At 35.2% G+C, this 18,033-nt stretch overlaps 3 protein-coding genes across 6 annotated transcripts in view; 1 reads left to right on the top strand and 2 right to left on the bottom strand.

Moving 5' to 3' along the window:
• The window catches only part of LOC106329375 (serine/threonine-protein phosphatase 6 regulatory ankyrin repeat subunit B-like), an 11,676-nt gene extending 8,872 nt beyond the window's left edge, over positions 1–2,804 (bottom strand). For both annotated transcript variants that reach the window (XM_013768018.1, XM_013768019.1), the window contains exons 1-2: positions 2,405–2,804; positions 2,034–2,317 (exon numbers count right to left, since the gene is read on the bottom strand). In XM_013768018.1, the coding sequence (XP_013623472.1) occupies positions 2,034–2,317; positions 2,405–2,717 (597 nt within the window). In that variant the 5' untranslated portion in view covers positions 2,718–2,804. The remainder of the gene's footprint in view (positions 1–2,033; positions 2,318–2,404) is intronic.
• Positions 2,805–9,758: 6,954 nt separating this feature from the next.
• On the top strand, positions 9,759–10,837 carry LOC106329386. Its single transcript, XM_013768030.1, has 2 exons — positions 9,759–10,020; positions 10,285–10,837. Exons 1-2 carry the CDS (start codon positions 9,844–9,846, stop codon positions 10,642–10,644), a joined length of 537 nt encoding a protein of 178 aa, XP_013623484.1. The 5' UTR covers positions 9,759–9,843; the 3' UTR covers positions 10,645–10,837.
• LOC106329385 (formin-like protein 5) lies at positions 10,652–14,490 on the bottom strand. Of its 3 annotated transcripts, none has more exons than XR_001267813.1 (5): positions 13,951–14,490; positions 12,674–13,785; positions 12,400–12,599; positions 11,139–12,319; positions 10,652–10,675 (listed from the first exon to the last, which is right to left on the bottom strand). XR_001267813.1 is itself a non-coding variant. In XM_013768029.1 (4 exons), the coding sequence occupies exons 1-4, from the start codon at positions 14,119–14,121 to the stop codon at positions 11,226–11,228; spliced, it is 2,577 nt and encodes an 858-aa protein (XP_013623483.1). In that variant the 5' UTR covers positions 14,122–14,490; the 3' UTR covers positions 11,075–11,225. The 3 variants fall into 3 exon arrangements, 1 of the variants encoding a protein (XP_013623483.1); XR_001267812.1 differs by having other exon boundaries at positions 10,663–10,691; XM_013768029.1 differs by lacking the exon at positions 10,652–10,675 and having other exon boundaries at positions 11,075–12,319.
• Positions 14,491–18,033: the final 3,543 nt, after the last annotated feature.

The following is an 18,033-nucleotide window of genomic DNA, read 5'->3' as shown; positions in this document are numbered from 1 at the left end:
CGGAGACGGTTTCGAATGAACAAGACATTGTTCTTGCGTATTGTGCATCGTCTCGAGCAAGAAGTGGATTATTTTAAACCATCACAAGATGCAACCGGTCGGTTTAGCCTAACCGCGCTCCAAAAATGTACCGCAGCAATTCGTCAGTTGGTGTATGGTGGTGGTGCTGATACCGTTGACGAATATGTCCGACTAGGTGAAACCACGGCAAGAAAATGTTTGCACCATTTTACCAACGGAATCATCCACTTGTTTGGCGATGAATACCTTAGACGTCCTACACCGGAGGATCTGCAAAGACTACTATATATAGGAGAACAACGTGGATTTCCAGGAATGGTTGGAAGCATCGACTGTATGCATTGGGAGTGGAAGAATTGTCCATCCGCTTGGAAAGGAATGTATTCACGAGGAACCGAAAAACCAACAATTGTGTTGGAGGCGGTGGCTGATTACGACCTCTGGATATGGCATGTTTTTTTGGAGCACCAGGTACGATGAACGATCTTAATATTCTTGATCGATCTCCAGTTTTTGATGACATTATTAACGGAATAGCACCAGAAGTTAACTTATATGTTAATGGTCATACGTACCATTTGGCCTATTATCTCACCGATGGGATTTATCCTGACTGGGCGACTTTTATTCAATCTATCCGTCTACCACAAACTGAGAAACATTCATTATTTGCTAAGAAGCAAGAAGCTGTACGGAAAGATGTTGAACGTGCCTTTGGAGTCCTGCAAGCTAAATTTGCCGTCGTCAGAAATCCATCTAATTTATGGGATAAACACAAGATAGGAAATATTATGAGAGCATGTATCATTCTCCATAATATGATTGTGGAGGATGAACGGGCATCAAGGACACAATATGTGTTTCCTGGATTTCAAGAAAGTGATATGGAAAGATTTTCCGTCAATATGCCTTCGCCGGTCGGCAATACAATGGATCGTCGGACGAGCGTTCGCAATATACAAACCCATCATAATTTAAAATATGATTTGATTGAAAATATATGGGTAAAATTTGGACATCGTCCAGATAACATGTAATTTATAAGTTTTTATGAATTTAATAAAATGTTTGTTTCCATTTAATTTTTTTTTTGTTGTAATTCTATTTTGCTTTCAATTTAATGTTAAACTTCTCTTTTATGTTTTATTTAAAATGTATCTTTTATATCTAATCACACATTAAAATAAATGTGTGAAAATATGCTAAGGACTTTTTTTGTCCTACCAATAATCAACAAAATTAAAAAAGTCCTTATGCATTTGTCCCTAACTAAAAAATAATACTAATTTATTCTAAGGACAAAATTTTGTCCAACCAATAATGTTGCCCTTAGTTGAAAAGAATGAGAAGAGGGGAATTCCTCTGCATTTGATAGTTATTAACTGTCGTTGGATCTTTTATATGTTTTCGAATGGTTATATGAAATTTGTTTCATATAACTTTGTTTAGTTGTGCAAAAGTTGTTTCGTTTTGTTTAGTTATATACAAAAGTTGTTTTGTATAACTTTTTTTTTGTTTAGATATACGAAAGTTGTTTCGTATAACTTTGTTTAGTTATATGAAAGTTGCTTTGCATATTTTTTTTTAGTTATATGAAAGTTGTTTTCGTACAACTTTGTTTAGTTTGGTTTTACAAAGATCGTCTTGTAAACTTTTGTTTGTAAGATAACTGTTTTGTTATGTCTCTTTTGTTTTAGAATTATACGAAACTGGTTTTATATAACTTTAGTTTTCATGAAATTGTATTTCGTTAAGTTTTTCGGGAAAAATTATACAAAGCTATTTTCAGCATCTTTTATCTTTAATTAATCGTCGTTAAGTTCGGCATGGTGATGTACCCTTATTATTTCAACATCTCCGGCTCGATTCTTTTGAGGATCTATTTCAGTAGTTTTGGTCATCAATCGATAGAACAAATCTTGACCCCAACTACAAATAATTAAACAGTAATGATGTTTGCATAACCAATTAGACACCTAGGAGAAGAATTCAGAAAAAGGGTAAGAACATGCCTGGTGGTTATTATTATATGCCGCTAAGTGCAAGGCCGTGTTGCCTTTACGGTCACGTTTGTTCAGGACTTGAATCTCGGTGGTTGAAGCATCAACTTTGCGCATTCTTTGCATCCACCCTCTGAGAACCTTGAGTTCTTCGTATCTATCGCTTATAACCGCGATGTGTAAAGCAGTTTCTCCATTTAGAGTCGCATCTGTTATACTCTCAGGACATACCAAGATAAACTCCGTAAGAAGTTCCACGTCACCTTCTTTTGCCACAAGATGCAGTGGTGTCATACCTGGTTACATGGTTTAAATATTATTTTGTTAACCCTAATGAAAAAATGCAAGAGAGCAAACAAGAACTAAGATATTGTAGCGAATACCTCCTCTACCACGAATACGAACAAGGCTGGGATCAAACTTGACGAGTTCCAGTGCTAACTCAGCTTGGTGGTTTTCGACGGCCAGATGTAATGGAGTGAGCCCATCCTCGTTTAGCTTTTTGGCAAAAGATGGCTTTAGAATCATAAGTTCCATCGCCAAATCTATCTTCCCAGTTGATGAAGCTTCATGGAGAGGTGTGTGGATGAAAGGTAAAACATCGACGTTCTGAAGAATACATGGATCCTTTTGTAAAAGAGAGTATAAAGCATTAACGCTACCCGATTGAGCAACCCGAAGCAATTTTGGATCCATACTTGCAAACAAAGAAAAACTAATTCGACGGACCAATAATTCAGGAAGTTACTAAGCGAAGCATAGTCTTTTATAAAGTTTTTTGGGGTATAGTAACATGGTTTTTTCTGAGTATTGAGTCTATTGACTTAGTCATCACCACTAATTAAATTTGTCAACAATCAGTGACCCACTAGGGTGCAAAATAATTGATTTAGAGCAGGATTATATTGAGGGGAAAAGGTTTTTAGTGGGTTTTTAGGTGGGTGGGCCACAAAAAAGGAAAAAATCGGTTACAGGAAAGCCAAAATAAGGATCGCTGTTCGGTGGGTTTTTGAATTGTTTGTGGGCCCTACTGACACGTGGCGGTTCGCGATTGGTTGGTCTTTAATTTTTTTTTTTTTTACTCAGACAAAAAAATAAAAAAATAAAAATAAAAAACCCCATGTGGGGTTTCAGCGTTAATCATGGCCTTACACGGGACCATCGAAATTCGAAGTTACTATTGGGGTTCAGAGACAGGACCATCGAAATTCGAAATGATTACTCGCTAGGGATTCAGAGCACCCCCATCAATGAACTTATAGGGGGTTCACACAGATTCCCAAAAAAAATATATTAAAATAATGTACAGTGATGAACCTGTCTCTTCCCAGTTCTCCCCAGTGAACCTGCGTCCCGCGAGTTCATCACTATTTCGCGGGCCCCACGACACGTGGCGGCCCGCGATTGGTTAGATTTTTTTTTTAAATCAAACAAAAAAAAATTAATAATAAAAAATTATAAACTTGAACCCCAAGAGGGGTTCACTAATGGAGATGCTCTCAGAGACGGGACCTTTCTGGGTAAGTTTATTGACTTTTTCAATAATCCATTTGTTAATTAATTCCTATCCGTTATCTGAATTCTTCACCGAGTCATGTATATTTTGTCTATTTATTTCTTTCTGAATTGACCAATCATTTCTTTGCGTACACTTTTGAATAGATTTTTTTTCATGATCATTTTCTCATTTATCATATTAACTGCTACTTTGTAGGTATAATTATCATCGACGTCGATTTGTTTATCAATTCCATTTTATTTCATACATGACATAACTTATTGAAATCTCTTCATTATCTCAGGTACCTGAATTTCTTTCACTCATGTTTAATGTCTCTTCTGGAGATCATTCAAAAACTATATTACTTCGTTTTGACCATTATCAATATATGCTCCTTTTCATTTACGAGGTTTTTTTTATCTTTGGAACCAATATGTCTACCACACTGCAGGCGCGACTAGCAGTTTGATATTGTTCTAGTAGAACATCTATTATTATTGGAGCATTTACAGTTGGTATATGTGACTTGATCTCTATATTTATTTAGGTCACCAAATGTGTCTGGCAACTGCTTTACTAAGCACTATAATTGAATTATCTTTTAGACTTCTATTTGACATTTTCTTTAGTTCAAAGATCAATGATAACTCATATCAACTTTTTTTTTTTTACCAGCTGTTTATTTTCTCTCTTTTTATGTTGGAAATACTAATTCACTTTTAGCGTTTACATTGAGCCTTACTTATATCCTTCAGGGATGGCTCTAGATTCTTAAGTATCAATGAAGATTCTTCCAACATATATTTCCAACCTCACTTAAAACCCATCTTAATTAAAGCTCTATGGTGGAGCAATTGGAATGTATATCGCACATCCAACATTCTTTGATGGAAAATGGTTGGTTTTTGACCTAATACCAATGACGGGGAGAATCAGTGACTACTTGTTGGCTTGATGCGAATTAGTGTTGTTCAAAATGTTTAACACTTATCCCAATGATTTTTCTATAGTCGTCAAAGACTTAAGAAGTGGATTCACCAGTATTATAAAAACGCATAGTGGGTAGTCCACCAACATCACCTTTATTTATGCCAATAACTTCATTTGACTGGTGAAAACAATATTACCATTTTATCTTATGAGCAAGCAACATATGTGAAATCATTCGCAAGAATCTTCTAGTTCTTCAATGAATATTCACATAAATCTTTATGTATCTTTTCGCATCATTGCTGAACCAAAATGGTCTAAATAATTCATGCCAAATATTTTGTAAACTTCTGGTTTACTATATATTTATCTCCACTACACTAATCTTTGTGTAGTACAATCTATAAGAGGATGTATGCACTTTCTCAACTATAATTTTACTCCCTTAGAGAAATATTTCTGATTTGAAATGAATTTAACATTTCTTTCGCTTAGTGTCTCAACATAAGTGTCACAAAATCCCACAGGTTTACTTTGAGAATGGTTCATCAATCTTAGTTTTAGTGCAAACATAATCTTCTCGATGTTTCACTTATCATAAAACGTGAGATTCTTTAACTCATCTCCTCGAGATGATAATACCACAGGTTTATCAATCTCGAATGAATCTCATTTTTGAATCAACAACATACCCTACTAGGTTATGTATTCTTTCATAGATCCTTCTAACTTTTTAGACTTATAAAAATACAATACCTTAAGAACTTTAAATTGCATTCTTAGGAACTTTAAATTGCATTCTTTTGTGCAGTGATACTATATACTCTTCTGGATTAGTCATATATCCTCTTCTTGGACAATCTATAAGTTTTATATTAGCTTGTATTGTACTCACAATAAATTTCTTTCATCATTAGATGATAGAATCATATCTCTTCTTTATTACTATTTTTATTTTCTCAACTTCAAGTGAGAGTATGAGTTCTAAATAGATACTCTTTAGTCTTTCTTTATTACCATCTTTATTTTCTCAACTTCAAGTGAGAGTATGAGTTCTAAAAAGAAACTCTTTGGATCTTGACCTTATTTATATCTACATTCACGTCTACAACCACTTTTATGTTCATTTTCTTGAACAATACTATTTGTGTGAATTTTCTTTCCTTGTATAAATGTTCTATTCTCTTTAAGAGAATGGATCATAATCAATTAGACATGATTTATCATCTTACATCAATAGCTCACTATTTTTCTGAGTCTCAAAGGAGACAAGATATAAGTATAAACTTCTTTAATTTGTTTTCTCAATCATGTGTCTGCTGGACAACATTACTTGTGTGAAAAGTAATATTTTTCAATATAAATGCATCATTAAAATTTTATTCAAAAAAAAATTACTTTTAAGCTTAACATCCAACATAGTTAGATTTATTTACAGACTTCAGTCTTGTAATTTTTTTTTATTTTTTTGAGGTACTGTTAGAGCTTCGTGCTGATAACGTGTTATAAGTAAAGAAGAGAAGAGAGGAAATAGTGTGTTTTATTCATCATGTAATGGGTCTTTTATATATGATTACAATAGCTTGGGGAAAAAATCTAACTTGAAGTGGGAAACAAGTATATCTAGGATTTTCTATATGGACATCACCATAATATTCATAGCACTTCTTTGTTTAGGGCTTTGTTTCTTTCTATTGCTTGGACAACTTCTTTTAGTTTGTCTGAATATGCGATCATAAACAAACCTATACTATTCAGTTTTCACAAATCATTGAAATCACAGAGCCTCTTTCTGCAACATGAATCTTTGTACCCTTTAAAAAAAAAATGAATTGATTTGGTTTCAGTTCAAAATGAATATATAATGTAGTTGACAGTAATGTTACAAAAGCAAACACATAAGGATTACTCTTCTATTTCCAACAAAGATTCAAAAAGGAAGAAAGTAGAAAATGTGTAATTCTAAGACTAAGGCAGAGAATGTATCAGAACCAAAGTCAACGACTCCCTGCAGCTATATACCTCAAAAACTCTTTTGTAACTGTTCATCTGACATCAGTTAAACCCTGACATCCCTGCAAGTTAACGCCATTCCACTCCCAGCAGAAGAAAAGACCATCAGAAGCTCTCAGCAAAACCGCATGTCCTAACACAAAGTAACAAAACCCCAAAGATTACTATACTTTCTTTTAGTCTGAATCTGAACTAGACTGGTCCACACGTCTCTCAGTAATAGCCGGAAACAGCTTCTCTCTAGGATCTAAGGAAGGCGCTCTCGGAATCTCAGAAGCAACTGAAGCTGAGGAGGCCGTCGAGCCCTGTTTCCTCGCCATCTTCACCTGCTTCCCTTTCGCTTCCCTAACCTCTTTACAAGACTTATCCAAGATTATCAAGAAATCACGCACGATCACAAACAAACGCAGCCCTTCATCTTTCCCCGCCTTCCCATGGAAATAGTCCCCCGTGGCTTTCACCAACGCCATGATCCTCTTCCCTTCCTCAAGAATCTCCACAACGCTTCCCTCAGCGTTCTGAACAAAATCCTCAAGCGCCTCGCGGAACCCGCTCTCCTCATCCGAACTCTTCATCTCCGAGTTGACAAACTCTCTAGCTTTGGTCAACGCGTGTCCTTGAGAACGGTCCCTGTTAAACTATCAGCGTCCACGTTCGCAGACTTCTTCACGTGCTCGAGCTCACTGCTAAGGCCAGAGACTTTCTGAAGTCAGAGGCCGCGGTAATTCTCCTCCATCTCCTCGGATGTTTCCTCAGCCATCAGATCCTCTGTCTTGACGCTGGAGAAGCTCTGGCTCTCTCTGATGGTCCATCGAAATGAATACTGGGGTTCAGACACGTCCTTCTAAGGATGAGTTTATTGACTTTTTTAATAATCCATTTGTTAAATAATTCTTGTCCGTTATCTAATTTCTTCACCGTATCATATTGATTTGTGCACATTTTATGATTTTTTGGTATGTAAATGTAATATGTTTAATCTGTTTTAGTGTATATACTTTTCATTTTGCATTCATTTTTCACAATTATCCATTTTTGAAGTTTGGATTGCATTTCATGCATTTTTCATTGTCTTTGAATATTTTTAGATATTCTTGGAGTTATGGAAGATCAGATCTTATAATGGAAGAGAAACACGAGTTAGGAAAGTAAGAGGCAAGACCTATTATGCCTGAATGATCGACTCGGATGAAAGTCTTAAAGATTCCCTATGAATTTGATATTTTGATATGGCACCAGAAATTGAGTAAAAGCTTTTAAAGTCATTTGGTGTTGTATTCCAAGAGCTATGATTCATTTACTGCATGGATATACATCTTATTGCGAAGAAAGTAGTATCCGAAGAATCCCAAAAGTTCCAGAAGCCACGACAATCTGTGATGGCGGTTTCGCAACGTAACCATCACCGTCCAAAAACCTGTGTTGAAGAGTCATTCTTACCATATTTCTCTTTAGTCGACCTAGGTTGTTGGGTTAACAAAACTCAGTTTTTCGTATAGTCCACAAATGCATTATATACGTAACAAAATCCTAAAATGTTGGAGATTTATATCCAACAAAAACTCTAAGATATTTGACCATACTTTTCTCTTATTTCTTTTGGTAATGCGTAACACAAGGATTACTCTTATGCGTAATGTTACAAAACCAAAACTGATAGTAATGTTACAAAAGCTAACACATAAAGGATTACTCTTCTATGTCAAAAAAGGATTACTCTTCTATTTCCAACAAGATACAAGAAAAAAGAAAATGGAAAATGCGTGTTTCTAAAAAGGCTGAGATTCCTGCCCAATAGGCACTAGAGATTCTTTCTGAAAATCTTCTAAAATTTACCAATAAAAAAATCTCACTAATAATAACCAAAAAGTAAAGACCAGTAAGATCATCCGCAACGGGAATCCTTAAGCGGAAATCCTTAAAAAAAATAATTAAATAATCAGTAGACCCCACCAAAAACTAAAGATTCAATCCTTAAATAAAAATTATTTCTTAGTAAATCTTTGCACTATTTGTGGATCCCTACGACATATAGTAGCTCGCGATTGGTTGATATTTCTTTTTTTTTATCTGAAAAAAAAATAATAATAATTAAAAAATTAAAAAAAAACACTTTTTCTAAGAGCTCCAATAGAATATCACCATTGGAGATGCTCTAACAACGACGCTGTTGAATAACTTTTTCATCGGCTTAATTGCTACAATGAACCATGCAGTTGAATTTACAAAAAAAAAATACATATAAATTAAATTCAGTGACATGTTTTCACACGTTGAATGAAATTAAAATGGACCAACAGTTACACATTGAAAGAAAGAGATATTTGTTCCAAAAAAAGAAAGAAAGAGATATTTCTCATTGAAAGAAAGAGATTTGTTCAAAAAAGAAAGAAAGAAAGAAATATATCACAGGACCCACGTGCAATGTTTTATTGATTAATAAAATCTATGTGATTTCTTTTCTCCTCTAAATTATTAACACTTAATTATTTTGTGTTGATCTATTTTGTAAAAAACAAAAATTATACCAAAATTTCATCACTTTTTATGATATTAGTCTCATTTTTTTGGATATAATTATTTTTGTCATTTTCACTATTTTGTAATTTTATTTATTTAATGGTGATTTCTATTTTTGTATTTATTATTTTTAAAATATAAATACTCTATTTTTTTAAGTTTAAGATTTTTTAAATTTGAAATATATTTTGATTTATTGTTTACAAAAATATAAAAATAGTAGGTGGAATGTTGAATTTTATTAAGCAAAACCATTGTATGTAAAATAATTAGATGGTTGTTGAATTATTATTTAGAAGAAAGAGAAAATGATGTGAAATGTAAAAAATGTAATATAGGGTGTTAAAAAATTGTGATCACTGTACATAGTCTAATACTTCAAAAGCTTTTAAACTTTACTATAAACAAATCTCACCAAATAAATGACCATTTTTTGGTTTTACATCAACAAAAAATCTTATAACTCAAACAAAATCCTTAAAGTTTACTAAAATATTTCCAAACCTAAAATCAACCAAATCAACTTAAATGTTTCGTGCCACTATCCTGTTGAGATTTAATGTCATTGGCCAAAATATTAGGTTATTGTATAGGTTTATCACTAAATTCTCTCCCAAATTCTCTCCCAGAAAAAGGAAAGTTGTGAACAATTTACGGCCATATGCATTTAGTTCATATACAGAGAATTAAAATCTGAAACTGAAAAGAGTAAGTAAATCGGAAATTAAATTTAATGGATCCACCAATTTTAAATATATGGGAGGTGTATCTAATATGCGCACAAGGTACGTAATATATAAACCATGACCACAGTTGACAAACACACAATACCAAAATCTGAACCCTAACGAGTAGTGGATGATGGCTTCTTCCTCTCCCTGTCTTGTTGCTGTTTTTGTGGCAATTTGGTTACAGTTTCTCTCAATCTCTGCTTCAACAAAATCCATCGACGCCATATGCCAACATGTCACCGACAAACGCTTCTGCATCAAAACTTTGACTGCTTATCCTCCGGCGGCTTCTGCCACCAACACGGTACTAATTATACTTTTCTGAACCATTAGATAGGGACAAATCATTTGTTACTCAGAGACGGTTTTAGTTTACAAAATTACAATGGCAGTTTTGAAGTTATGTTTTAATTTAGACGTATGTAAATAAAGGTGTGCTGAAAATCCAGAATTTTCATGATGATAAATGCATTTACAAAAAAATTTGATTGGTATTGTTCATTTTCTTAAAATCATGATACATTAATTAATTAATTAATTAATTATTATTATTATTATTATTGTGTAGTTCCAAACGGTGAGTGCTGCCATCCACATTGCCGAGTCCTATGCCGAGAAGTGTAGAAAATTCACCGAAAAAACTGCAAAAGAGAATCCGAAAATGAAGGAGCAATTCATGGATTGTCAGGATGCCTACCATCGTATTGTAATGTCTCTCAGGAGTGCTGCCGGGGAGCTCAAAGTTTCGCCGGACACTTCAAACTATGATGTCATGGTTTGTACAGACCAAACTACGATGGTGAAGGATTTGGTCGGGAAAAATAGAGACGTGGCTTCAAATACTATCATGAAGATGACATTAATGATGAATAAGCTTATTGCTATTGCCGCAGCAGCCACCGATCTTCTTTTCCCAACCGAACCATGAGAACGCACCGGGTTGTAGGCCTTCATAGTAACTACAAATTTGTTGAACTGGTTGAATTTAGTCAATCCGTATAACAATATGTGGAACTACTACAAAAAACATAATTGTCTAATCATGTTGCTCCAGTTTAAAATGACTAGGCTATACTTTCAATTACGTTATATGTTTCCTTCATCGATCAAGAAAAAGAAAACAAGGCTAATACTATTTATTCAGTTTTCACAAATCATTGAAACCGCAAAGCTTCTTTCTGCAACAAGGAACTTTGTACCCTTTAAGAAAAATTGAATTGATCTGGTTTCAGTTTAATATGAATATATAATGTAATTGATAGTAATGTTACAAAAGCAAACACATAAGTTAATTACTCTTCTATTTCCACCAAGATTCAACAAAAAAAAAAAAAAGAAAATGGAAGAAAATGTGTAATTCTAAAACTAATGCAGAGAATGTCAGTAGAACCAAAGTCAACGACTCCCTGCAGCTATATTTACCTCAAAACCTCTTTCATGATCATATCAGTTACTAAAACCTGACGTCTCTGCAAGTTAACAAAACCCCAAAGATTACTATACTTTCTTTTAGTCTGAATCTGAACTAGACTGATCCACACGTCTCTCAGTAATAGCCGGAAACAGCTTCTCTCTAGGATCTAACGAAGGCGCTCTCGGAATCTCAGAAGCTACTGATGACGCTGTTGAGCCCTGTTTCCTCGCCATCTTCACCTGCTTCCCTTTAGCTTCTCTGACTTCCTTACAAGACTTATCCAAGATTATCAAGAAATCACGCACGATCACAAACAAACGCAGCCCTTCATCCTTCCCCGCCTTCCCATGGAAGTAGTCCCCCGTGGCTTTCACCAACGCCATGATCCTCTTCTCTTCCTCCAGAATCTCCACAACGCTCCCTTCAGCGTTCTGAATAAAATCCTCAAGCGCCTCGCGGAACCCGCTCTCCTCATCCGAACTCTTCATCTCCGAGTTGACAAACTCTCTCGCTTTGGCCAACGCGTGTCCCATCTTGAGAACGGTCCCTGTTAAACTATCAGCGTCCACGTTAGCAGACTTCTTCACATGTTCGAGCTCGCTGCTGAGGCCAGAAACTTTCTGAAGCCCGAGGCCTCGGTAATTCTCCTCCATCTCCTCGGAGGTCTCCTCAGCCATCAGATCCTCTGTCTTGACGCTGGAGAAGCTCTGGCTCTCTCTGATGGTCCGCGCGGCTCTCCTCCCTTCGGTTCTGATGATCTCTTGCACGACGAAGTGGAGGAGAGTCGTTTTTCCATCTGTTCCCTTCACGTCCGCTAGCTTCAGAAGAGTGTCAAGCTTGAAGGCTTGAGCGGCGCCTCTGAATGTGCCGTCGTTCATTCGGTTTCCGGTCTTGAGAACCGCCTCGAGGAGCTTCAGGAACAGGCGGCTTCCCCTGAGCTCTTGACAAGCGACCTCTAATGTTTGAAACGATTCTTTGACGAAGGCCATTTCTTCGTGGAGTGTGCACATGAAGAGAAGCGCCTCTAGACGCTTGAAGGCGAAAGGGATGTCGACTACTGCTTTCAGGAAGCGTTCGGCTGTTCCTAGTTGAGATATTTCGCCGGAGTATAGTCTGAGCTTTAGTTCTTCTTCTGGTGTTGGTGCCATCTTTAAGAGCGTCTGGATGAATTCTACAGGAAGTTCGTTTCCTGATTCAACCAAGATTGTGTTAAGAGAAACGCTTAAGGATAAAAAAAAGAAAAGAAAAAGGTTTATTTATTTATTATACCTTCAAGAAGAGCATCACAGACTTCTTCAGTGGTTGCGTTCAACGCACGCAAGAGAATGGATAGGTTTTGTCCTTTCTTTGGTTCAAGAATCTGAATAAACTGAGGTAAAGCAGCTTGTCCAGAGCCTCCCTTCTTGTCGTTTTTGTTCTTGTCTGCAGCTGCGTATCCAAATAACGACTCTATCATCTCCTCATTGAACCTGTAAAAAAAGTAATAAGATAATAAGTAAAAGGATTTTTAGAAAAGATAATAACTCCAAAAGGCAAGACTTACTGGAAAGATCCTGATCTAATATCATTCCAAACCATAGACTGTTCAGGGTTAGCTTGCACTTTATCCCAGAAAAACGGCTTCAGCTTTGTCTTGGGAGCATCATCATCTCCTGAACTCGCTGGCCCAGAAGACGCTGGAGGAGCTTTCGGGCCACGGCTCATCGGTGGTGGTGGACGTGGGCCTTTTGGTCCAGGAGGAGGAGGTGGCTTAGGCCCACCAGAGCCAGGTGGAGGAGCTGGAGGAGGTGGTCTTGGAGGACCAGCAGAAGAAGGCATGGGCGGTGGCGGTGGAGAAGGAGAAGACTTTTTTGAGGAGGATACCTTAAGAAACTTGGGTGGTTCAGGTGGAAGTGGCTCCACCTTACCAGAAGGAGGCTTCCATGAAATTTTAGAAGATTTTCTTCCAGGTGGAGCCTTCAACGGCGGAATCCCATGGCTGTTTCTGATAGTACTAAACATTCCATCTTGTGACATCCTTTCCTCTAAGGTAACAAAATTGTCTGAGTTGTTTCCGTTAAAAGATTGATGACCTTTGCCAGAACCACCGTAGTTGTTGGATGAACCAAGAGAGTACTCGTTACTGCTTAAACTAAGAAGAGGACGTTCATCATTTATCCTGCGTCCTGAACCTTTTCCACAAACCTTGGTACAGCACAAGAAGAGGCACGCAGCAAGCAGGAAGGTGGAAACAGCAGTGGTGACAACGGCGATGATGATTGTCTTCTGATGGTCCTCTATTCCTTTTGCAGCTGGAGCTGGTCTTGAAGTTAACTTTTCAGAAACGCTTTTCTTAGAAGCAGGAGGAGGAGGAGGAGGACGTCGACTACTACGCTTGGGAGGAGGGGAAGGAGAAGGTGTAGAAGCTAGATTTCTCCTGGGAGCATTATCAAGGATAGATGGCAAGAGCTTGTTGAGATGATTGAGGTTGTGACCATTCAACTCTCCTTGTTCTTGGATACAATTAAGAAGAGTCTGCTTTAGATGGGAAGGGGTAAAACCAAATAGCTCCAAGTTATTATCCTTTGATCCTGGGAAACATAAATTGAATACTGTGACAGCTTCCTTAACACAATCTGGATCTTGCCAGCAACGATGTGTCCATAATGTTTGTACCTGTCAAATATTGCGAGACAAATAACTTTAAAACCAAAAACTGAAATCTTGGCATCTAAAACCAAAACTACAGAGCTATAGAATCTCATATCCTATACAATTTTGAGACCCTAACAGATAAATTCCATCAGACATGACAGTAAAGTAAAAAGACAATATTTTTACCATTTGTTCATTGACATGCCCTGTAGATGGAGCCATGGACTGGCTAAGAAAAGTCTCATCTTTCTCTGAACTCTCTGCCAAGGCAATCACCAAGAAGAACCCAGAGAGCAGAACCAACCAGAGAACCAAACGAGCCCAATTCTGATTACACATTCCTCCTCCTAGAATCATTCCAAACCATATCTATTGCTTCTCATTTCATCAGCTACTCCAAAAAGGCCAAAGGCTTTTAGATCAAAATTCCAAAATATGTTTTTTTTGGTCAAGATCGAAACTTTTATCGAAATTCTGGAATTAATTTTGGAGCTGACTTCGACGTAATTTCCCACCAATACAAATAAAGGGTTCAACAATGCCTTGAGATGAATACACGTAAAGGAGAAGAGTTTGGTGTAATGATTGCGGGCCAGATCCGAATTGCTACGTCGAGGGCACAATCAACCAAACCAATATTTTGACCCCAAAAAAGTTTGAACCTTTTTCCTGGAAAGTTTTATTTTCAGGGAGAAAATTAGCTTTCAAACTTGGAAGAAGCTTTTTCGTTCAATTTTTCTTTTGTCAAAATTTGATTGCGCCTCTTCTTTTCCCCCAGAACACAAACACCCGAGAATTACGCGGAGTTATTAATATTATTGATTATTTTCTTCTTTTTTTTCTTGATCTTTTTTTATATCTCAGTGCAAGAAATAAAAAACGAAGGTAACTTGAAAAATAGTTGTTGAGAAAAAAAATACTTGAAAATAGTTGTTGTTTCTTTTTACTACGAAAAATAGTTTTTTTTTTTTTTTGCATTTTCATCGTGAGTAAATAATACTCTAACATGTACTACTACATGAGCATTTTATTTTATTTTTGGTCAAAACTACATGAGTGTTTTATAATTGTGTATCTTTTCTATGTAATATATGAAAAATGCCTTTTGTAATAAAGTTTAGGACAACAAATATATATACACTGCAACATGAGAGTTGATAATAAATGTTACTCCCTGTTTGTTGATAGATACTTTTTTAGGTTTCATGTAATTTTGCAATGTTGAATGTTCTAATTAAATGCTACTTAGATTTTATTTTTAATCAATGAATATTATGGGGATAAATTTAGAAAATAGTATTTACATTTAGAAAATTGAATATTTTAACCTTTTCAAACAAATAATAACCCATAAAAACTAAACATCTGGTAGTAAAGTATTTATTGTTTCCGTTTGCTAAGTAAATGCCACTTAGGAACAAATAACAAATCTCTAATTCCTTTTTATTTATGCATTGCAAATTTGAAAAAAATAAATAAATAAAGCATCATTCGTCACATTTCCCCCTTGAACCTCATCTAATATGATATCAAGGTGACTATGTCTTATTAGTTCCATACGCCGCAAATATACGACTCCAAACTCTTTGTTTAAGCAGGAGAAGTTGAAGAACGCTTGGAATTGGATGAGAAGTTCAATTGTTGAATATTTCTTCATTCAAAGTTTTGGAATTTGAACTTTAATTTGTCCGGAACATGGCCCAATAGTAAGAACGAGCTCCTTCCTTCACCCAGGTTGCGAGTTCGAACTCTGCTGGAGGGAACTACCTCATGATGTCTCTGGACATCTTCACACGGATATACGTGTATGCTTTAGGGCTCATTTGTATATCCGGAGAGAGGGCCTATCCGTAGGTTGCACCTACTATAGGGATTAGTCTGGGCTTTTCTATAGGCCTGGGATATACCCAGGTTAAAAAAAAAAATTTGAACTTTAATTATCGCAATTTGATGACAGAGGTTAGCTTGAAAAACAAAGAAGGTAGAGCTGAATATGATAATTGAAGAACTGAGAATGTTGAATCTGTTCAACAGCAACTGCCAAGGAAAAAGTGAAGAAGTTGGTAAGAAGTGGCAGTTTTAGTAAACTACTTATGTATATGAGTATATCTCATATTTTAATTCAAAATGTCATGCTTTATTTAGGCTGAGAATGATTCTCTTGGTCAAGAGAAAGATGCAAGACTTGCTGTAGAAAAGGCACAAGCTGGTCTCACAGAAGAGCTAGGACAAGCACAAGGAAATCTCCAAACACCTAATGAGATGGTGAGAAAACTAAAAAACAAGATATGAAATGTTAAATTTGCTATCACCTAATAACTATCACCTAAATAGGATATGACATGTTAAATTGCTATCAAACCAAAATATTGAAAGATTTTGCATACGTCTCTACCATTTTGTCGACATACATGATTCCTAATGTTCTTACGTTTACAAAATGTTCAATCGTTAGAAGTTAAAACAAAATCTTCTCATTTCAAAAATCAACTTTTGATATAAATAGTTGATACATCTTGAATTTGTTGTAATACATATTGACAGACAACGGGAGATTTCACTGATTGGCTAAACCCACGAGTTCATCAACATTGGGTTTTCAAAACGGCATATTTTCTTATATGTTTTATGTTTTCTAACTCCATTGTATTAAAAATACAATTAATTTTCATTAATAAAATATTTTTAATGGATATAATCAATTAGTAAATCACGTTAAATTTTTATATGGTTTGGTTTATTTATCTTTTTTTTTTTTTGAAACACGGTTTATTCATCTATTATCTTCTTGTATCTGCTGTACCAATTATTATCACACAAAACATCATATATTTTATCTATTTATAGTATGCCGGATGTTCCACCGCATTAGTTCTTAATTTTTAATTTTGTTATGTTAGTCTAGGGTTGGGCAAAAAACCCGGATCCGAAAAACCGAACCGAACCCGATCCGAAAAAGTAGTATCGAACCCGAACCGAAATTGATTAAATATCCGAATGGGTTCAAAATTTTGGTATTTAGAGAACCGAAACCGAACCCGATCCGAACCGAAGTATTTCGGGTACCCGATTATATCCGAAATTGATTTATATACCTATATACCTATATATATTAATTATTTTTAGATTTAATATATATTAAGAACATCAAAATATATAAGATACTTTTAACTTATCCAAAATACTTATAAATATATACAAATAGTCAAAAGTAACATGTCTAAAATAGCTAAAGTGTACTCAAACCACCAACAATACTTATTGATTCTCAATCCAAATATTCAAACCAAACCAATTTATATGTTAATTTTAGGTACTATGACATATGATATTCAAATTTATAAGTAATATATTGTTTTGTTTATAGATTTTGAGAAATTTAAAGTATATAATGAATTTTAAAATTTTTAAAATAATTTAAATGGGTTATCCGAACCCGAACCGAACCCGCAAAGATCCGAACCGAACCCGTGTTAGTCATTGGATAATTCGTTAGACCTGCTAAAATCTTACTAGTTTAAGCACGTAATGATTTATTTTCTTGATATATTGAAGACATATTGCCTAGAAATATAAATTATTGTATAATATAGTCAACTCGTGTTGGTTTCCTTCTAGTAGACAGATAAGGTAGACTAAAGCCATCTGGAACCATGGCAGGATCCATGCCACCACCGCTTCCTGTAACTTGGAAAAGAATAACTCAAACTCTAATATATATAACATTCATGTATTATTAAACATTTGATTCAGAATATTGGAAGTTTATCATAAATAATCAAGTTGATATACAACGTCACTTCTGCATACATTACTAATCAAATTAAAAGAATACGTCACAAATTGACTCTTAATATTGAATCACTTAGTACTCCAAATTTTAATATAAGTAGTTTTCATATACTCTGTTGTGTTCGTATCCTTTTTCTTTGTGGAAAAACTTATAATGAGACGATCATCTCCCGTGTAATTACTTTATATTTAATTTAAAATGTGTATAATATATTCGGAGGATATACCCACGGTGTATCGATGGATATCACTGATCAAGTGGTTCATAGGTTTATTTATCAAATTGGCATTCCTTATATTTTTATATGAACCTGAGATGTCGATGGGAATCTTTTTTCTTTAAACATTTTAACAGTCGGCTTTTCTCAAAAAGTATTTTAAAAGTCGACTAACGAACATATTTATATCCGCAATGCTAGGTCAAATATATTTGTTTACTTAGCTGAAATAGTTTTTTTTTTTTTTTTTTTTTTTTTT

This window comes from Brassica oleracea, chromosome C3 (genome assembly GCF_000695525.1).
Source record: "Brassica oleracea var. oleracea cultivar TO1000 chromosome C3, BOL, whole genome shotgun sequence".
NCBI classification, from domain to species: domain Eukaryota; kingdom Viridiplantae; phylum Streptophyta; class Magnoliopsida; order Brassicales; family Brassicaceae; genus Brassica; species Brassica oleracea.
Note: the sequence above shows the minus strand (reverse complement) of the source record. Positions and strands in the feature narration are given on the sequence as shown.